The sequence below is a fragment of the Scyliorhinus torazame genome, chromosome 12 (genome assembly GCF_047496885.1).
Source record: "Scyliorhinus torazame isolate Kashiwa2021f chromosome 12, sScyTor2.1, whole genome shotgun sequence".
Classification (NCBI taxonomy): Eukaryota; Metazoa; Chordata; class Chondrichthyes; order Carcharhiniformes; family Scyliorhinidae; genus Scyliorhinus; species Scyliorhinus torazame.
Genome location: NC_092718.1, coordinates 169,576,148 through 169,589,792, shown reverse-complemented (window position 1 = coordinate 169,589,792; position 13,645 = coordinate 169,576,148). Strand labels below are relative to the sequence as shown.

At 44.0% G+C, this 13,645-nt stretch overlaps 1 protein-coding gene across 20 annotated transcripts in view; it reads left to right on the top strand.

The window, feature by feature from the left end:
* Positions 1–13,645, top strand: part of LOC140386732 (uncharacterized) — a 387,270-nt gene that overhangs the window by 16,846 nt on the left and 356,779 nt on the right. For all 20 annotated transcript variants that reach the window (XM_072469351.1, XM_072469358.1, XM_072469363.1 and 17 more), the window contains exon 2: positions 12,222–12,293. In XM_072469351.1, coding sequence (XP_072325452.1) covers positions 12,222–12,293 — 72 coding nt within the window. The remainder of the gene's footprint in view (positions 1–12,221; positions 12,294–13,645) is intronic.

Below are 13,645 nucleotides of genomic sequence, written 5' to 3'. Positions count from 1 at the left end.
AAAGATCAAGTATTGGCTGTTGTCAAGTCGGAACCACCAGCCGCTGACCGTGCACAGCATTGGACCGGGCGATGAGTGGTGTGCCACCCTAACGGTAAACCGATCACAGATCACATTTTGCCTGGACACTGGTGCCTCCACCAATCTCCTCTCATGGTCAGCCTTCCAAACCTTGAAGGTTAAACCACCGATTCTGCCATCCCACTGTAAGCTGGTTGACTACAATGGAAACGTCATCCCGGCCACGCGATCTTGCCAGCTCGATGTTACACACATACTCAGAGTCACTCAGTACACACCAATATTTATTACCATGTAGGCACATATCCTTGTGAAAAGGGGGAATGTCATGATAGCCACATTAACATATCATGGTGCAATCACACACACACTGATGGACAGGCAGTTGGACCAACCAGCACACACATAACATCGCAGCCAATCACCAGTGAGAGCACACGCACTATAAAACAGGGAACACCACAGTTCCTGCTCATTCTACCAGGAGATAGCTCAGAGCACAGGACTCACAGCGTGCCACTCAGACATAGACCATGTGCTGAGTGCTTCACTAAGATAGTGATAGGGCTTGGTCCACAGGTTAGCTGGTGATGCACGTACCCAAGCCAGCAGTTAGTTGTTACCGTTGTTTAGGCAATAAAACAGTTGTACCATCTACAGCCGTGTTGGATCATTTGTGCATCAGAACACCCAGCACGACAAATATGTCAAGGTCAAAGGAGTGGCCATGAATATGGGTTGGGTAACTCCACCACTGGAAAGATTTCAGAAGAGAGAAGTGAACACAGAAAAACTGTTCGCTGACATTTCCTTGAAATATACCCCCTTCCAGCTGCAAACACACTGTCCTGAAATTGAAGCCACCTTTAGAGGAGTGTTGTGTCCTGAAGGTGAAAAATGGTAGGTAACCCTGCCAACGTGGCAGCATTTATATGCAATGGGCTGTGAAATGAACGGGAAGCGGACAGGCAGAGGAAAACCTTAGTAAGTATTTTTAGGGGTGCGATTTTAGTGTTAGGTCTCCTTTTATCATTCTTCTTTCTTTCCACCATTGACTGACCAAACACAAGTAGTAAACACACAGCAGCAGCAACAGTGCCAATGTCTGACAAGAGGATAATATCACTAAAGCAGCAGTAGAAGCTGATACTTCCGCTCACTGTTTCAGCCTCTTCTATACCCAACAGCCAGCAAATCGAGAAGGCTGAAGCAAAAAAAATGACACTTTTCACAGAAAATGATGATCATATACAGGAGGAAAAATTTTAACTGGGCTATGCTGACGGAGGAAAGAGAATTGGGCATCACTTACACTCTCTTGCTGTTTTGCTGGTTCCCACATAATTCTGATGAAAATGTAAAGATCAGTGATGTGCATGCAAGACATGTTGATATTCAATGGTGAGACCGACCCTCGGCTAACAATGCAGCAGGTACACATGGCTTATAAAGGAGTCCCTTGGAGAAACATGGAGGCTCTTCGTCAAGGCCACAACATTCTTTCCAAACTCCATTAACTTTAGAGTACGAAGGCTGTTTTTCAAATTCATATTTCACTTATAAATAATTCGCATTCCATTGATTTGACTTTAGAACATAGAACATAGAAAAATACAGCACAGAACAGGCCCTTCGGCCCACGATGTTGTGCCGAACCTTTGTCCTAGATTAATCATAGATTATCATAGAATTTACAGTGCAGAAGGAGGCCATTCGGCCCATTGAGTCTGTACCAGCTCTTGGAAAGAGCACCCTACCCAAGATCAACACCTCCACCCAACACTAAGGGCAATTTTGGACACTAAGGGCAATTTATCATGGCCAATCCACCTAACCTGCACATCTTTGGACTGTGGGAGGAAACCGGAGCACCCGGAGGAAACCCACGCACACACTGGGAGGATGTGCAGACTCCGCACAGACAGTGACCCAAGCCGGAATCGAACCTGGGACCCTGGAGCTGTGAAGCAATTGTGAGATCCACAATGCTAACGTGCTGCCCTTAAGAACAAATAAATCTACACTATATCATTCTACCGTAATCCATGTACCTATCCAATAGCTGCTTGAAGGTCCCTAATGTTTCCGACTCAACTACTTCCACAGGCAGTGCATTCCCTGCCCCCACTACTCTCTGGGTAAAGAACCTACCTCTGACATCCCCCCTATATCTTCCACCATTCACCTTAAATTTATGTCCCCTTGTAATGGTTTGTTCCACCCCGGGAAAAAGTCTCTGACTGCCTACTCTATCTATTCCCCTGATCATCTTATAAACCTCTATCAAGTCGCCCCTCATCCTTCTCCGTTCTAATGAGAAAAGGCCTAGCACCCTCAACCTTTCCTCGTGAGACCTACTCTCCATTCCAGGCAACATCCTGGTAATCTCCTTTGCACCTTTTCCAAAGTTTCCACATCTTTCCTAAAATGAGGCGACCAGAACTGTACACAGTACTCCAAATGTGGCCTTACCAAAGTTTTGTACAGCTGCATCATCACCTCACGGCTCTTAAATTCAATCCCTCTGTTAATGAACACGAGCACACCATAGGCCTTCTTCACAGCTCTATCCACTTGAGTGGCAACTTTCAAAGATGTATGAACATAGACCCCAAGATCTCTCTGCTCCTCCACATTGCCAAGAACTCTACCGTTAACCCTATATTCCGCATTCATATTTGTCCTTCCAAAATGGACAACCTCACACTTTTCAGGGTTAAACTCCATCTGCCACTTCTCAGCCCAGCTCTGCATCCTATCTATGTCTCTTTGCAGCCGACAACAGCCCTCCTCACTATCCACAACTCCACCAATCTTCGTATCGTCTGCAAATTTACTAACCCACCCTTCAACTCTCTCATCCAAGTCATTAATGAAAATCACAAACAGCAGAGGACCCAGAACTGGTAACTGGGATCCAGGCTGAATATTTGCCATCCATCACCACTCTCTGACTTCTATCGGTCACCCAGTTCGTTATCCAACTGGCCAAATTTCCCACTATCCCATGCCTCCTTACTTTCTGCATAAGCCTACCATGGGAAATCTTATCAAATGCCTTACTAAAATCTATGTACACTACATCCACTGCTTTACCTTCATCCACATGCTTGGTCACCTCCTCAAAGAATTCAAGAAGACTTGTAAGGCAAGACCTACCCCTCACAAATCCGAGCTGACTATTCCTAATCAAGCAGTGTCTTTCCAGATGTTCAGAAATCCTATCCCTCAGTACCCTTTCCATTATTTTGCCTACCACCGTAGTAAGACTACCTGGCCTGTAATTCCCAGGGTTATCCCTAGTCCCTTTTTTGAACAGGGGCACGACATTCGCCACTCTCCAATCCCCTGGTACCACCCCTGCTGACAGTGAGGACGAAAAGATCATTGCCAACGGCTCTGCAATTTCATCTCTTGCTTCCCATAGAATCCTTGGATATATCCCGTCAGGCCCGGGGGATTTGTCTATCCTCAAGTTTTTCAAAATGCCCAACACATCTTCCTTCCTAACAAGTATTTCCACGAGCTTACCAGTCTGTTTCACACTGTCCTCTCCAACAATATGGCCCCTTTCATTTGTAAATATTCATGTTGGCATAATTGTTGAGTCTAGCTTAGTCAGAGAGCCAAGTGGTTGACACGCATTAATGGTTGTAGGGGAGTAAGGAATATTTCTTTCTCGTGAAAGAAACAATAGACAGATTTTCCTGGACCCTCTGCGGCAGGCTTCCCCGAGGTAGAGGCGGCTTGCTATTGGCCACTGATGGGTTGTCCAGTCTAGTCTTCGATCCCGTTGGCAGGAACAGCTGTAAAATCCCAGACAATGTTGTGTTTTTGCCTGTACTCTTTTACTGAACGTTCATGTCAGTGTCCAGTGTTGTACTTGTCACTCTGTGGGACGTGGCCGAGCTTGCAAGCTCAAGTGACCCTCCCTTCACTACATTGTAAAGGAGATTTCCCGAGATCACTCCGAGCGGGGTAATTGAATGTTGTAGGTGAACCCAAAGCCCCCTAAAGGACTTTGTCAGCTGATACACTGAGATGGACCCACATGTGGATAGTACTGGCATCGTCCTTTAGGCATATATTGACTTCTTCCCACTTCACTCCTCCATGCCCATAACCCCACTTTCTGTGCTTTCTTGGAGCCGTCTTCCACTCTCTTATGTCCCTGGTTTGCCTTTGTCGGTCGGGAGCCTCCATGCAAGCCGCCATTCTCCTGCTCCCCTTCCTTGTGCCAGAGAGTTCAACAGGAAATGTGCTGACTTCAGACACAGCTGCAGAAAGCCCACTTTTGCATTCCATCTCTAAGTGAATGAAAATTGGGTGCCACGAGATACTTGTGCGCCACTGGCTTTATCATAAAAGTAGAATGGAATTACAAATTCACGGCAAGAAAATGTAAGTTCGAACCCGCCATGGGCCTCATCTGCCACAAACATGCCAGAGTTAATCTCTACATTTGAACCCGCCATCAGGGAAGCTAAATTTCACCTACTACCTAATTATGGTCACCCTGCTCCTGCAGCCTCATTACAATCCTCCCCGGGGATTCTAATTACAGGGAGGTTTCATTATTTCTTGTCCCTGAGGTCTCATATAGTTGATGGCCTTATCAGTGGTTGGAACAATTTTTACAAATTTGTGTTCTCATCTTTTTGGTGATGCTACTTTCTGAGAAGCTATTAAATGACCTGAAAATCAACAGCTAAAAATACCCTCTGTCAGGAACATAGGAATAGGAATCGATCAATTAGCCCATCGCTCCCTACTAACTATCCAGGCTTGAGACAATTCACACCTTGATTACCTGTGATTATCACTCACAGATTTGTTTACTTGAAAAGACTCTCATTCCAACCATTCTTCACATTCCAATCTATAATTGTCTTGCAATTGTATCTCTCCTACATATGCTGTGATTGAGAATCTGCCTCCACTTCACCTGATGAAGGAGCAGTGCTCCAAAAGCTAGTGATTTCAAATAAACCTTTTGGACTTTAACCTGGAGTTGTGAGACTTCTGATTATTTGAAGACCTCCGACTGCAGATACAAGTTATGCAAAACTGATCAGATAAAACCCGTTCCACAATTTTTATGCTTCAAACACATTTTGGTTAGATTTGATTGCAGTTCCCTCTACAATTAAATTTGAGAGCTTTCTGGGCACCAGGCTAGAAACTATTGGATCCCTGAAACAGTGGCTTAACTGTGGTGGGATGGAGCTTATGCCTACAACAATTGAAGGCTGTTTCCATCAGAAATACTGGAGAGCACTAATTTAAATGATTCGAGCAGGACTTCGGAGTGGAGGCAAAACGCAAATTCAGGAATAGAGTGGAATGAAGGCATAACATCCGTATTTAAATAAGGGAAGAGCTGAGCAGCCTTTCATAAGGGAGTGATATGGCTTTCATAACAAAAACAAAATGGCAAACACTAACCTCTGAGACTGTTGTCGTCCTATATTAGAGATAGATAGAAAACAATAGTTGGAGTATTCAAGAAAAAAACATCAGATGCAGGTGAATGGGCCTCATAGAAGATGACAATGAGTTGAATCTCCATAAACACAAGGAACCTTTGCAGTACCAAAATAAGTTTACTGAATTCAGTAACCAGCAAGAGAGAGAAGCTTTTTTGAATGAACCGGTTAACTGGGATAACTGGATACAAAGTTGGGACAGATAATGGAATCAGAGGAGGATAGAGGTATTCCAGGGCACGATAATAAAAAAAACTGGCTTTCGAGGTGTCACATGGCACTATGTTCCTTGCCCCAACAAATAAGTCACTTAACAGTATTTATAAAGTAAAGTCGCCATAGTCCCAGGGGACTAGAGGCTCCATTCCCCTTTGAGGGGAACACCACACCTCAGGCAAGGGTTAAGGTTGAGAAGGGCATGAATAGCCTTCATGAATAACTTCAGCTGCTTTGGGAATTGAACTCACAGTGTTGGCCTTGTTCTGCGTCACAAACCAGCAGTCCAGCCAACAGAGCTAAACTGACCTATAGTGCTTAACAATACTTATATTAACTGGCTCACATCCTGTATAGTATGCTGGCACATTGAACATTTACACTTGCATCCTTAACATGACTGCCATCCATTGTACAAACTGTGTCTGATTATGACTGCAGGATCTGGAGACTGTAGCAGGTGACTGATAACAAGCATTCCTTCCAGAGAAGGCAACATAAAATGCAGAGAACCCCCTGGACACTGCAGGAGAGCTTGCCAATGCAACACATAAAGAACAGGCAATCAATTATTGGTTTCAACTTGGGCCTGATATTTGGGATGTAGATTTGAAAGTCTCTGTGCTTATGTGTTCTTTAATCACTTCATCAGTTACCACCTGAGATTCACAAAGTAGCCGATAAAGTTGCCCCAAGCAGATCCGTCAGCAGCACTATTTTTGCATCCAGCGATTACAAGCTGAAAACATTTCTCAAGACCAAGACAATACAGTACCCCTACCCCTTGGGAGAAGAGTACCCATTCACCCACCCCATTTTTCAAACTTTTCTTGTACTCCGCAATCTAGAGCTACCCAGTCCAGTCGGTACAAGAGGTATAAACAAGAAACTGACACATCAGGCACAAAGTAGAAGGCAGCTAGTGGATGCCAAATATGTGATATATTCATTACAAGTGGTGCCAAATGATTTTATTTCTGATATGAAACTTGAGGCTACACAATAGTGCAAAGGGTAATGCTTAAGATTGTCCTGCCAGCATTCTTGACATTAGCCATAACAGCGCTTTTTTACAGTTGAAATAGCCAGCTCACATTTCAACAGGCATAGTCCTGGCGTTCCATACTCAGAACACTGCATTGTGTTTCCACAAATTTCCAGGCCCATGTTCAATATATTCTCTTGTGACTGGAGTCATGATTAAAGTCAGTTTTTGCCTCTCTAACTAATAGCAATCTTCATACATATGTCCTCTCTACCTATTCATTAAGAGGTATTATTTAAGGATTTTGGTGCTCAATAGATTATTTTAATTCAGGAAGACTAAGTTCTCTAACCTAAGCAATGGCTGCCAGAAAGACAAGAGGCAGGATTTTACAGTGCCCTGCTGGTATGCTTGCAGGGTGGGTAGGGGTATAAGATTCCCCTGGTGACCCTCCTGCCACCTACATGCCTGTCCTGACCTGGCTGCAATTTTACAGGGCAGGCTGTCCTGGGGCATCCTGCCACCTGCCCTAACTAAGACCCTGAAAGACAGCTTCCCGCCAGGTGGGTGGAGTTCAAGGATGGGAGGGAAGCCCGGCAGATCAACTTGCTCAGGCCTCAGCTGTGAGACATTGAGGGGGCTGTTTCCATCACTGGCCCCCCTTTCATGATTGCCCCCTCCTCCAGTATTCTCGTGCCATTAAGACCGCCTGGGACTCACCCTCCGTCTCTACCACCAGATCACACATATCCCTAGACTTAAGACTGGTGGGACCAGCTAATCCGAGTGGTCAGCAAATTTGAGGTGGGAATTCCTCCCAAGTGAGATGCAGAAGTCCTGCCTCCGAATTGCTGTAGGGTAGCTGACATTGGTGCAATGCATTCCCGCACCAACTCATCAGGTAGCAGGGCTGGAAAGTCCGAAACCCTGTCACATTCTGCCCAGCGTTTCTGATGAGCTCCCACCTCTTTGAGTCCTTCTCCACCACCATGCTAATGGATATGTGGTGCTTCCCCCGTCATTTGATATCTGCGAATCTCCCTGAATAGTGGGTCAATACTGGTGTGGCGATAATTTTGGATGTGACTAAACTGCTCTTGTTCTCTCAACCAAAGAGCAGATATTGCAGAAGTTGCCAATTCACTATTAACCTTGAAATCAGTAGGCATTAACATCTGTAAAGTGCTATGTGCTGTACTTACTCCTTTCCGATGATCTGTTTTGGTGCAGATGGAAGCAGAAAAGAAGAGTCTAAGCATGAAACACGTTTTCACTATTTCCTTTGTGAAGGTATAAAATAACATCACACTGGAAGCTGGCCCTCTCCACGTTACATGACATAAAAACAAAAAATGCTGGAAAAACCCAACAGGTCTGGGCGGCATTTGTGGAGAGAGAAACAGAGTTAGCGTTTCGAGCCTGTATAACGCTTCAGAGCTGATGAAGAGTCATGTTGGACTCGCAAGGTTAACTCTGTTTCTGTCTCCACAGATGCTGCCCACACCTGCTGAATTTTTTCCAGAATTGTTTTACTTCAGATTGCCAGCATCTGCAGAATTTTGCTTTTATTACCACGTAACATGACCGGTGATTCAATGAGTATAGCAGGCATTCGCCAATTCCGCGCTTCAAGGAGACTCTTAAAGTTCAAATGGGTTTTATAGGTGTAAGGATATGAATGGGCACCTTTGAAAGTATCAAAATAAAGTTAATTTTCAAAGAAGCTGACGATATTAGGCTGGATTATCCAGTCCCCCAGCCACATGTTTCCCGGTGGCATGTCGTTCGCTGGCAGCGAGATTCTCTACTCCCCCCACCTGTCGACATGATTTCCCATTGAAGCCCCCCCCCCCCATGCCGCCGGGAAACTCCTGGGTGGGGGTGCACGGCTTGTAACACCTTGTCAGTTTTTTAAATAGGTTACTCACAAGTGGTGAGACACTCTCATTAAGAAATATTTTTGTGATAAACCCATGTTCAGCTGCGATAATAAAAATACGTCAAGTTACCATTCTTAAATGCAACAATGCAAGAGGAAAAAATACATTGTAAAGCATTGCCCAATCATACCAGTTCATGGATGATTTTAAATCTGTGATTATACAATTGAATTTAAGCAGAAATTTGAACTTTGGAAAACTAACATTAATTATATATGCAATTTGTGGACCGATTACCAAATACACCCAAAGCAATTATATGGTCCTCTATTAGAGCACCCCCACCACCGTCTAATTTTAAGACCAACTCTTCAAGTCTCCAGATTGACAGAGACTGGATGTAACCAGAGCTGCACGTCAGGACCCTGTGAAGTACTGACTCACTGACCCATGTAGCAATTGCTGGGAAATTTCAACCTCTGATGGGCAATTTCCCTGCTCACCAGAACCCTCCGCAAAGGTCTGTCTGCGAGCTGGAGTTCATAGAATCATAGAATTTACAGTGCAGCAGGAGGCCATTCGGCCCATCGAGTCTGCACCAACCCTTGGAAAGAGCAACTTACTTAAGCCCACACCTCCACCTGTTGGAGACTTTGGATAGTTCCGTGGCACTTACCTGGTAGATACCCAGGAAACATTAGACAGATTAAAACCAAGTTTAACAGCTGGCTAACAACACAACTGATACCTTAACCCCCCCCCCAATTACCCACTCCTTTCAGGAGCTGAAAGAAATCAGTATTACTAGACAAATGCTTTTGGGAAATTAATGGGACTGGAGGCGGGTAAAGTACTCAAGGAAGTGGCCCCAGAAACAGTAGATCCATTGATAGTCATTTTCCCAAATTCCTTGGACTCTGGAATGGTTCCAGGGAACTATAGACCAGTGAGCCTAATGTCGGTCGTAGGGAAGTTGCTAGAGTCCATTATCAAGGATTTCATAGCACAGAATTTGGAAGGCAGTGGCATAATCAGAAAAAATCAGCATGGATTTACAAAAAGGAAATCATGCATGACAAATTTACTAGAATTCTGAATATGTAATTAATAGAGTTGGACAGGGAGAACCCATGGATGTGGTTTATTTAGACTTTCAGAAGGCTTTCGACACAACGTCATATAAGTTGCCAGCAGGAAGCAAAGAGTTGGAAAAAATGGGCCTTTTTCCGATTGGCAGTCAAAGACTAGTTGGGTACTGCAGGGATCTGTGCTAGGACCCAAAAAGAAAATGCTGGAAAATCTCAGCAGGTCTGGCAGCATCTGTAGGGAGAAAAAAGCTAACGTTTTGATGACCCTTTATCAAAGCGAAAGACAGAGAAAGTGGGAAATATTCATACTGTGGAGTGAGAATGAAAGATGAGTCAAAGCCACAGAAACGCAGGGAAACGGAGTGCAAATAGCCACAGAAACCAAGGGGAAAGAGTGCTAATGACAGTCCCCAGAGAGAGTCCCTGTGCTAGGACCCCAACTGTTCACATTATATATTAATTATTTTCAACTGAATTTATTATCTCCAAATTTGCAAATGATACAAAGTTGGATGGGAGGGTAAACTGAGGAGAATGCAGAGATGCTTCAGCGTGATTTGGACAGGCTGAGTGAGTGATATGCTGTATAATGTGGATAAATGAGGTTATCCACTTTGGTAGCAAAAATAGAAAGGCAGAATATTATTTGAATAGTGTAAATAGAGAGAGGTGGATACTCAACGAGACCTTGGTATCCTCGTGCATCAGTCGGTGAAAATAAATGCATGCAGGTATATGAGGCATTAAAGAAGGCAAATGTTATATTAGCCTTCACAGCGAGAGGATTTGAAGAGAGGAATAGAGATGTTTTACAGTGCGGCATAGTGGCGCAGTGGTTAGCACTGTTGCCTCACGGGGCCGAGGACCCGAGTTCGATCCCGGCCCTGGGTCACTGTCCATGTGGAGTTTGCACATTCTCCCCGTGTTTGTGTGGGCTTCACCTCCAGAACCCAAAGATGTGCAGGGTAGGTGAATTGGCCACGCTAAATTACCCCTTAATTGGTAAAAGAAAATAATTTGGTACTTTAAATTTATTTTAAAAAAGAGAGATTTTACTGTAATTTTATAGGGCATTTGTGAGGCCACACCTGGAGTATTGTGTGCAATTTTGGTGTCCTTATCTGTGGAAGGATGTTCTTGCTATGGAGGGGGTGCAGTGAAGGTTTACCAGGCTGATTCCTGGGATAGCAGGACTGCCATATCAGGAGAGATCAAATTGATTACGATTATATTCATTGGAGTTCAGAAGAGTGAGAAGGGATCTCATAGAAACTTATAAAATTCAAACAGGATTAGATAGGGTAGATTAAGAAAGTATGTTCCCAATGGTGAGGGAGTTTAGAACTAGGGATCAAAGTTTGAGGATAATAGGTAAACTTTTTAGGACTGAGGTGAGGAGAAACTTCTTCACCCAGAAGGTGGTGAATCTGTGGAATTCACTGTCCAAAATGTAGTTGAGGCCAGAATGTGTGATTTCAAGAAGGAATTAGAAATAGCTCTTGGGCTAAAGGGATCAAGGGATATGGAGGGAAGGCGGGATCAGGGTATTGAATTTGTTGATCAGACGTGATAATGAATGATGGAGCAAACTCGAAGGGCTGAATGGCCTCCTCCTGTTTCTATTTTCTATGCATGTTTCCCTGTAAAAAAAAAGGATTGTGTCCTGTCTTTCCCTGACACGACTCCACTCCAACGGACTTCCCCAAGGGGAAGATGCTGCACATTTCTGCAGATGCAGGACTCGGAAGACCCTGGAAGGCAGGAGCGTCGAGTCAGGAGAACTTGAGTGAAATGGCAATCCAACCATTATTGCTGCTGCTTGGGAGATCCAGGGCATCGTTTAAAAATTGCAATCCTGAAATCTCTTCCATTTTCTCATTACTTATTCCAATCCTGTAGGCCATTTTCTGAAGTTAGAGAAAATACAATGCAAGTCTTTGTGAAAAGAAATAAATACAAAAATGATGTTGGGCCGTTTTGTCTCTAAACCTGTCTATACACTTACAACCTATTCAGAACTGGCATAAATGCAGGAAACCCCCAATCTTAGGTCTTCTCCATGAGATATCACAGCTCGAGTAAAGAGATGCTGAGAATTTCAGCAGAGGTTTAACTAATTGTCACAAAGCACTGAGGAATCAATGGTGTCACAATAGAAACCTGCTGAAGTTATTTTCCACAATATTTTGCTGAAAATCAGCATTGCACTGTTATTTTGCTATATGGTTCAAGGTCATTTTTGAACACTATGTAGTTTATGGAGTCTGTCTAAATGTGGGCACAATGCAATGAGTGCATCAAACTAACTACCTTTTTGTGCATTTATTAATTTTTTATTAAGCATTTGCGCATACAGTAGATCAAAGAAAAACTTATATAAATTATTCATACTGATTGGAATGAAGCATCAGGATAATTATTTGTTGAAATAGCACTGAAGAAAAAGTGGTTTGTGCATTTAAAAATGAATTTATATTCAAAGAATTGGGAACTATATTCGAAGAATTGGAAACCATTTACAATTAATTTTCTTTTGGTTTGTTAGGAATTCCTGCAACAGGGATTCAAGGAATACGGGGACGCCTCTTTCTTCCAAATTCGTATTTTCGCGGCACTGGTAAGTGGTGCTTTTACAATTGCATAAGTAAATTGGAAGCATTCATTTAGAGGTGATTTTGTTTTTGTGATTTTCAAACTGGCTGAGAAGTTTCCAGGTACAATTGCTGGAATAGAGTGGTAGTCCAAATGGTCAAACATCAGGCAAATGTTGAGAATGAAGGTTTCCTTTCATTTGTTCATGACGGGTGGCATCATTCACAAGGCCAACATTTATTGCCCACCCCCAATTGCCCTCGAAGGTGGTGAGCCTTTTTGAACAGCTGCAGACCATGTGGTGCAGATGCATCAACTGTGCTGTTAGGATGGGGAGTTCGAGGATTTTGATCCAATGACAATGCAGGAACAGCACCATATTTCAAAGTCCGGTAGCAGTGTTCCCATGTACCTGTTGGCCTTGCAATTCTATGTGACAAGAGGTCGCAGGCTGTTTTGCCCTGCATTACATTCAGCTTCTTGTGCTGTGAGAGCTGCACTCATCCAGGCAAATGGAGAGTCCTGACTGTTCCCTAGTAGATGTTGGACAAGGTGAGTTACTTGGTGCAAAACGTTCAGCCTCTGTCATGGTTTTAATTCATGTGGGTGGTCAAGTTGAGCTTCTGGTTAACAGTAAGTCCCAGGATGTTGATGCTGGTGGAATTCAATGATGGTGCTTTTAAAAATTAGGCGTCGCATTTATTGCCCATCCCCAGTTGCCCTTCAGAAGGTGGTGGTGAGTTGCCTTCTTGACCTGCTGCAGTCCTTGATGTGTAGGTACACCCACTGTGTTGTTAGGGAGGGAGTTCCAGGATTTTGCCTCAGCGACAGTGAAGGAACAATGATATATTTCCAAGTCAGGGTGGTGAGTGACTTGGAGGGGAACCTCCAGGTGGTGGGATTCCCAGGTGTCTGCTGCTCTTGTCCTTCTAGTGGTAGTGGTCGTGGGTTTGGAAGGTGTTGTCTAAGGAACCTTTGTGAGTTACTGCAGCGCATCTTGTAGATGGTACACGTGGCTGCCACTGTTTGTCAGTGGTTGAGGTAGCGAATGTTTGTGGAAAGTGTACCAATCAAGCGGGTTGCAGTGTCCTGGATGGTGTTGAGCTTCTTGAGTTTTGCTGGAGCTGCACTCATCCAGGCAAGTAGAGAGTATTCCATTACACTCCTGACTTGTAGATGGTGGACAGGCTTTGGGGGGGTCAGGAGGTGAGTTACTTGCTGTAGGATTTCTAGCCTTTGACTTGCACTGGTAGCCACAGTATTAATGTCAATGGGAATGTATAGATTTTTTTTAAATTATAGATGGTCATTGGCTGGCACTTGAGTGAACTGCAGCCCAAGCCGAATATTGCCCAGGTCTTGTTGGATGGGGTAGAT